The sequence below is a fragment of the Haliaeetus leucocephalus genome, unplaced genomic scaffold (assembly GCF_000737465.1).
Source record: "Haliaeetus leucocephalus isolate CR32 unplaced genomic scaffold, Haliaeetus_leucocephalus-4.0 Scaffold1, whole genome shotgun sequence".
Taxonomy (NCBI): domain Eukaryota; kingdom Metazoa; phylum Chordata; class Aves; order Accipitriformes; family Accipitridae; genus Haliaeetus; species Haliaeetus leucocephalus.
In genome coordinates, this window is record NW_010972437.1 from 4,718,437 (window position 1) to 4,726,738 (window position 8,302).

The 8,302-nt window shown below is 37.8% G+C and overlaps 1 protein-coding gene across 2 annotated transcripts; it reads left to right on the forward strand.

Moving 5' to 3' along the window:
• The first annotated feature begins 747 nt into the window (after positions 1-747).
• STRADB (STE20-related kinase adaptor beta) lies at positions 748-8,302 on the forward strand. 2 transcript variants are annotated; one of them, XM_010564856.1, is made up of 12 exons: positions 748-858; positions 1,983-2,039; positions 2,383-2,463; positions 2,854-2,953; positions 3,600-3,721; positions 4,183-4,291; positions 4,801-4,924; positions 5,468-5,639; positions 6,028-6,132; positions 6,349-6,578; positions 7,158-7,200; positions 7,667-8,302. In XM_010564856.1, the coding sequence occupies exons 2-12, from the start codon at positions 2,028-2,030 to the stop codon at positions 7,817-7,819; spliced, it is 1,251 nt and encodes a 416-aa protein (XP_010563158.1). In that variant the 5' UTR covers positions 748-858; positions 1,983-2,027; the 3' UTR covers positions 7,820-8,302. The 2 variants fall into 2 exon arrangements, with proteins under 2 accessions (XP_010563158.1, XP_010563167.1); XM_010564865.1 differs by having other exon boundaries at positions 4,213-4,291.

Sequence of the window (8,302 nt, forward strand, 5' to 3'; positions counted from 1 at the left end):
GGAGGGAGGCGGGGGCGCCGTTAAACCGCCGCCTGGTGCGGGAGGAGGCGGGGGCGCCAAGGTACGAGTTTAACGGAGCAAGTGAGCGGCTCTCTCTCCAGGGAGAGCCTGCGGGGCGTCGTTTTCTCACGTTCCGTTACTTTTGTCACGGGCGGATCGTTTAACTGGAGACAGACGATCGAGAGCCGCCCGAGTCACTCCGGACGCTGAGGTAGGAGCGGCGGCGCCGCCTCAGCGGAACCAGAGTAACGTGCGCTCGCAGTACTTGGGCTTTGGGCTCCAGAGCCTCCGCGCTCCCCCGCCTCACAGGCACGTTTTTCTGTTTTTCTTCCTCCCCTGCGTTGCTCGCTGCATCTGGAGTTTTGGCCAAACTGGGATGAATGTCTCAGTTCAGCTGTGCAATGCTGTCACTATCCACAGTACAAAAACAAGCCTGCAATACAGAAAGAAAAATGTGGAAACAGGGAAAAGGTCTGTGTAAGGACATGATCTAAAACCGTATTGAAAATGGAAACAATGTTAAACTACATAAGAAAAATAAAAATCTTACATTTGTAATGTTATTTGAACAAATGTAGATCATGGACGTTTCTGTTGGCTGGCTATACCCCTTTGAACAAATTCTACAACTATTTGACTTTAGTGTATCATAGTTATTAAGACTTTATTCTTCAGCTTAGCTTTTGTGGTTTCATATTCCAAGCAACAGAATAAGTTATCTTGTATAATGGAATGAGGTATCTTCTTTCCAGGTAGGAGAAGGATGCTGTAGCCATTACAGTGCTGGCCAGTATCTTGAAGCACCTGTTTTGTGGGGTTTTCTTCCTACTCTGCTACAGAATTCCTCAGTGAAGTTGGGTAAGTAAAGCTCTGATGCTCTGAAGGTGCCCAGTACCTACTAGGTATCTCCTTTTGTCTATTTCTTTACTTCGAGCAGATTTTCAGGGTAAAAATATTAAGGATTAGGAGTGGCTTGGATATTTGGCAGTGGATGGGGTGGTGGGAGCCTGTTAGCTTTTTAAGAGAGTTGCCTTGATTAAATAGCATACATTATTTAAATGCAGGATATAATCAAGCTTAGCTCCTTGATAAACAAAATGATCAGTTTCTGATATAGTAATTCACCTTTTTAAAGTTAACTTGCAAGCAATAATTACATATTAACATAGAACTACCTCCTGTAGCTGACTTTATGGCAGCCACCAAGTAGGATTCATCATGGTAGAAGACTTGCTTGTAGCTAAAATAAATTAGCTAGTCCCACTCTACACTTCAGAAGTTTTGATGTGCTTATTAGACATAGTCATCTCTGTCTCGTCACTGCCTAAGCTTTCAAAGCATCAGACATGAAGTAAGTCTGCTGGAGGAGTTTCAGAGTGGCTACTCTGATCTATGAGGGAGTTTGAATGCTAATTCTGTAGCCTAAGTAAAGTGAAAATTATCTGAGTTGGCTCCCCTCTTTTTTTTTTTTTTTTAACACTCAAATCCCTTACAAGAGTATTTCCTCTCTCACTTGTGAAATGTAAAGTGCAATTGCGTCTGGCTTGCTTTTTTTGTGAGCTAGTTCAGCTGCACACAGCTGAGCCGAGATCTGACTAGCACAGCTGTGCTCCGTTAAAACAACAGACAATTCTTTTCCTACAAACTGCCAGGGATTGATGAATCTGTTCATTTTTACTTTCTGCGCTTAGGCGGTTAACTTGCAATTAAATTGTTTGTTCAGAAATAGTAATAAGATCTCTAAACCCATGAATCAAAAATGAAAACTTGAGTTGGAATGTACATTGCATATCCTCAGTATGAAGTTTTAAATCCATATGCTGCTTAAAGGCTCAATAGAAGCAGGCTTTCCCAGAGCTGTAGTTCTGGGTTTTTGTGTGTGTGTGTGTTAACCAAGAGGAATGCCTCACAGTTGTGATTAAAGAGACTTATATTTATCACAGGTTTATGTACAATCTTACATTGCTACTTTAATTTTCTAGGATAAATGGGTGTATATGACTTTTCCCCTGATCTAAAGCGGTTCCATGTCTTGTTTGGTAAGTTTGTATTTAAAAATCTTTGGCAGTTGTACCTTGTTACCCAGTCATACCTTAATGTGAAAAAGTTCTGGTGAAATGCCTTGCTTGAGGGGATTTCCACAGTGCTGAGATGTTTAAACTTTCGTGTATGAACTATCAGTGAAGGAGACTATTGAGTATCTCTTCTCTCCAAGTCTGCCATGTATGTGCTCTATGCTGTTTCTTAACCTCTTGCTTGACTGACTTGTAGCAGAAAACTTTCTGAACTCCTGCTCACAGGGGCTACTTTTGATGTTTTCCCACTGCCATGCGTAATAAATGGCAGCAACTCCACTAACATTCACTTGTTTCTGTTCTCAAGGACTGTTCCTGTATTCTGCGTACGCCAGTTGAATCAATCAGACCAGAAGAGCTATCTCAGAGTAGCGTCCATGAATGCCTGGTAAGGAGAAAATAGAAACATTAGCTGGCAATGTTAAATACGAAGCTGGTACATATTAAAAATAATCTCATTAGGGGGTACTTCTTAAAATGTTAACAGCAAAAATAACCAGAGTACTTTGGGGCTTCCACTTTGGAAGAAGACTATAGGTAACTAAGTGTTAATCTTAATCTTGTGCCAGTTTAAAAACAAAACACACACACACACAAAAAAAAGAACCCCAGTAGCTCATAAAACTCTCAGTGTAATGGTAAAAGCACTAGCTTGAATGTTCTGACTTGAGTACCTGATCTTAGCATTCTAATTAATGATATTTCTGTGTTAATTTTAAATAAGTAAATGTTTAAAAATTATATAGTCATTTTGAGAACTGTTCTTCCTCACTGTTAGGCTGATTCTGATCTAGCCTGGATTCCCCCATCAACAGGAAGGAATGAAATGGTGTTTTGCTCTTCTAATGTCTCTCACTATGAACTCCAGCTAGAAATAGGTAATATAAGTGTACCTTAAAATATTTCTTGTTCCTGCAGATGCATGCTCTCAATAGGTTATTGCTAACTGCAGTAAATACTAAGTTTAGAAAATGTATTATCAGCTGACTAGAACTATTCTTGTGTCTCCTTAGTTGAGAAAAGTGCAGAACATCGCTCATGTTTCTGTAATCACTTATTTTAAGATAGAAGACAAATCAACAATTACCTGAATTTTTCTCTTGATGTTGGTGCATGTCAGTTTTCTAAATCTGTGGTATCTGGACAATAAATGCAGCATTAAGTAACATCATATCTTGTCACTTGGCTGAGTTGATTGTTCTAAGGATGGCTGCCCTGAATCCTACTGTGCATGCATATGTTTATGTGAATATGCATGCTAAAAGTGTTGTTCATTTAGATGTGTAATTGATACTGGCAAATGTTTAAAGACTTCTAGTTGTTCTAAAAACAGCAGAGCCATGCTTTAACTAATTTCCTGGATATATTTTGCTGCAACTACTTAAGTGCTTGGCATTCTTAAAGAAAAGGTCATGCTGCTATCAATTGCAACTGTAGAACTGTAAAATTATCTCTACATATGAAGGAAATCATGTGGTGGATTATTATATTCTCCAATGTTAAGGTAGCCACTTCTGGTTTCAGGTAGGAGGTTCAACAACTTAACTTCAGTCTACCTTGCACGGCATACGCCTACAGGCATGCAAGTTGCTGTGAGGATCACAGACCTAGAAAATTGCTCTGAAGAGCATTTGAAAGCCTTACAGGTAAAGCAACAGCATTTCTGCACAAGTCTGATGAAGATAGTGATGAATACATATGAGGTTACTAAACAGAGGTAGCCTTTGTGTTTGTACTGGGTCATTTCAGTCAAGTTTTTCCTCCAAAGGAGTAGAATATAAACACAAAGCATGTGTAAATTTGAGAGTTGCTTTCTGAAGAAAACTGTTGATGAGTGTTTTAAATACTTATGTAATTGTACAACTTTTTGTTTGAAACATGTTCTGTAGTATGTATTTAACATCAAAACTTCGGACTACGAGCAAACTAGATCTACTTCAGACAAATACAATTATAGGCAAGTTATTTACATTTCTGTTGCAGGCTATACACATTACCTGCAACTATGTATAAATGCACATAGGGAACAGTTCTTTCTACTGATTAAATGCTCTTAGTAAGACTGCTGTCTTGTGGTTAACACATCCACTTTCATTTAATTCCATAGAATGAGGTGGTTTTATCCCACTTTTTCCAGCATCCCAACGTAATGACGCTTTGGACAGTGTTTACAGCTGGTAGTTGGCTTTGGGTTATCTCCCCATTCATGGCCTATGGTAAGAACTGTTAACTGCAATTTTGGAATAGGAAAAAGGGCTGATACAATTTGGACCACATGGTCCATGAGAGGTTTTTCTTTAAGCATCTCCTGTCTTGTAGAAAAAAGGAACTTTCCCAAACCATTTGTTTAGAGAAGTCTGTACATAATCTTCAGTGAAGACTGGTATTTGAACTGCATTAAATTGTACTTAGTCCTAACACCCACCATGTGAGAAATGATAACTGCGAGATGTATTTGACTTTATACAACTTTGAATTTTGCCAACAGAAAATTTGTCTAGATTGAATACAGGCTTTGCATAGACTTTGAGTTAACAGAAGCATGACTTGAGTGTGACCTTTGCATGATGGATGCATCGGTTGCATCCATGTAACTGTTCTTGATGTACCATAGTCAATATAAAGATGAGAATACCGTTCTTGATTAATGTATACAATGAAGCAAGCATAGACAGGTAATTTAGCAAGATTTGTTAGGCTTAGCTAGGTTTTTTTTCACTTCCAGGTTCAGCTAGACACCTGCTGAAGACTTACTTTCCTGAAGGAATGAGTGAAGCTTTAATAAGGAACATTCTGTTTGGTGCAATCAGAGGATTAAATTACATGCACCAGAATGGCTACATTCACAGGTAGGAGAATGTCAATAGGTAAGAATCAGATTACAGCATCCAGTTTATTAAGAATTTAGTTTCACTTCAGAACTTTTTCAGCTTAAGTGTTGCATCCTTCCTTTTTCTACATACCTTATTCTGCACTGACATAAGAATTTCTTCTTCAATAATACAGCAGAACCAAGTTTGTAGAAGCTTAACAAGAACAGTATTCATTTATTGTTTGAAGCCAGTTGTTACAGGGATTATACATCTGTCTTTGTCTCTTTGAAGCAGGAGAGAATCAGAGTTGCAGAAAGGGCTTCCTTACTTTATACCCTTTGCAGGGAAGGAGGGCCCCTCTCCAATTTCTGGCAGTTTTTTCTTGCTGATCATCTCTCCTCTTTCTTGGGGCTGTATTAAAAGTGTGAAGTGAAGAGTGAAGAACTTTCATGAAAATAATTGGCTAAATAGAACTGCACGCTAATGTCTTACTATCAGTTAATGAAATATGAATGCTTTTCTACTCTAGTAGTGCTTAGAGTAATTCTTATAACTAAAATTTACTACTTTATGTTACAGGAATATTAAAGCTAGCCACATTCTGATTTCAGGGGATGGGCTGGTTTCTCTCTCTGGCTTGAACAACCTCTATAGTTTAGTTAACAATGGACAAAAGTCAAAGGTGGTATATGATTTCCCCCAGTTTAGTACATCTGTGCTTCCTTGGCTGAGTCCTGAACTACTGAGACAGGTTAGTATAAATCACACTTCATTTTTCCTGTTCAAAGTTACTGGAAGTACTCAACTTCTAGCTTAAGTCTGGTTGTAGAAGTTCAATGGAAGCTGTTGAACTGCAACTTTTTAAAAGACATAGATGTACTGAATTTGTAATTCTCCTAAAGAGAACTGGTTTTAAAGCTGTTGGTAAGGTGCTGCTGTATTAAGTCTCTTTACCTGACCTTCCTGGAAACTACTGCAGATCCTAAAATTTGTCTTTGGTACAGTCATCAGATTTCTGAACAAAGCCAGAGGTTTCACAATTTAATTGCCTCAATCCTGCGTAGATTACAGACATTTGTATTTTTGTTGGCACCGCTCAGTGGCATCAGTGATCCAGTAGAGTTTTCTTTCTCTTACAGGATTTGTCTGGGTATAACATGAAGTCTGATATTTACAGTGTGGGAATTACAGCATGTGAATTAGCCAACGGACATGTTCCATTTCAAGATATGCCTCGCACTCAGGTATGATGCTAAACTCTATTTCTACTTCAAAACACTCTCAGTGTTTTTTGTTTTACTCAGAGAAACCAATGCTATTACTGCTGAAATGGGGGCTGCTTTTTGATATGCATGCTTCTTTCTAGACCAAATAATCCTTCCATTCCTGGAGTTTCACAGCTTAGCCTGAATAGGTCTGGATAGGTGTTGAACTCTTACACTGCTATTCCTTTCTACTAGATGCTGCTGCAAAAGCTGAAAGGTCCCACATACTGTCCTTGGGATATAAATACCTTTCCCCGTGGGGAATCCAGGATGAAGAATTCCCGATCAGGTGTTGATTCTGGAATTGGTGAGAGCATGACACGCACAATGACCAGTGAAAGACTACAAATTCCCTTTTCCAAAACGTTTTCACCTGCTTTCCACAACTTGGTAGAACTTTGCTTGCAACAGGACCCTGAGAAAAGGTAACCTTCTGGTGAAAACTAATTTTCTGTCACTTCAGTCTAAGGCCAAGTATAGCCCACAATTTAAGATACAGTAATTAGTTGAATACTGTTAAAGTCAGAATTTCAAACCAGAAGTACTACGTAAAATACTACATTTACCTTTGGTTTTGTAATTTAAGAATTATCTTGCCTGATAAAGGAACCATGCTTCTAAAGTTGTTTGACCCCTGAATTTCTTGTAATATGAGTATACTTTGTAACAAGTAAAGTTAATTTTTAAACATGCACTTTGTCCAAGAAAAAAAACAGAAATCTGAAGTATATGTTTTCAGTACTGTGTCTCTTCTGAATGAGGCATTAAATTCCTTGTTAAAACAGAAAAGTGAAAAAGCCTTTAAAAATAGATTTATTCAGTAGTGCTTTCACTACAAATTGAGGCATAGACTGTAGGAATTCTGTGCTGCTTTTCTTATGCTTCATATTTGTCCTGTGGATGAAAAACCACAGGGCTTAAATTGATTTGTCAGTCTGGCTCATCTTCCAAAAGCAGTATTTTACTTTCCAAAATATAATTATACTGTTCATTTTATGATCCAGGCCATCAGCAAGCAGTTTGCTTTCGCATACGTTCTTCAAACAGGTGAGTTTACTACATTTTGTTAAGTGACACAGATATAACCTAAATAAGCCACAAATTATTAGAGTTCTATTACAAAATAATTAAGTTAGCTGGAGCCAAAAAACATCCTGTAACAGCATATCTGCTTCAGACTACTTTTTTTTTTTTTTTTTTTAAACAAAATGGTATTGGTAGAGTAATCCACTTCCCCTTTGATAAAGTCTGTTTAACTGAAGTCAGCCTAACTAATAAGAATAATGGTTAATATTCTAATTTAAAGCAGAAGAACTGCATAGCTAATGTAATTGATCTTGAAAGACTAATCCAACTTACTCTAGAGTGAGGAAAGCCAAACCCCTCATCCTGTTGTTTTCAATATTGTCACATGCAAGAACGTGGCTCTGATTTCACATGCTTTTAATTAAGTCAGATGCAATGTTATGTAGACTTTTATGTGCAGCCCTGTTTTAACTTTTCTTCTTTCTAGATAAAAGAACAAACACAGAATTCACTACTGTCTCTATTACCACCTCCTATTCAAAATAACAGATCAGAGTTCTTGGCACTGCCCTCAACAGCAGTTGGGACTGAACTTGGATGTATTACTGCAAATCAAGATGATACAGACTGGGAATTCTAAATAAATAGCAAACAATCATACCTCTCCTGTGCTTCAAAGAAGGAAAATGTGATTTGTATTTGCTGCTTTAGTTTGTATGGTTAAAATACAATTAGACAAGGTATACTTGAAAATGCCATTGAAGTGGCCATATTTTCATTAACTACTTCCTCTGTTGGCATCATGAAGTGCAGTGTGCCTCACTTTCTGACCATAAGGAAGACTGTAAATAGAGAATGGCTGAATGCCTATATCCCTCTTTCAAAATATTTCTTAAGAAGAGAGTTCCTGCTGTAATCTTACTCTATACTGTATTTTCAGCTCATTGCTGCAGTCCATGTGCCTTTCTGAATTCAGGTTTGAGTTTTGTCTGTGACCTTACATAATCAATCTATTTGTCTTTTCATTATCACCCAAATTATTTTAGTAAGGAGAAATCTTCCACTTCCAAGTCTAAATTTGAAACTGCACAAATTAGTTCCTTATACAAATAAATGTTTCTCT

Coding starts and splice junctions, on each gene's coding strand:
- STRADB (XM_010564856.1), top strand. Junction 2,464..2,853: donor GTAGCGTCCATGAATGCCTG/GTAAGGAGAAAA, acceptor CCTCACTGTTAG/GCTGATTCTGATCTAGCCTG. Junction 3,722..4,182: donor AGCATTTGAAAGCCTTACAG/GTAAAGCAACAG, acceptor TTAATTCCATAG/AATGAGGTGGTTTTATCCCA.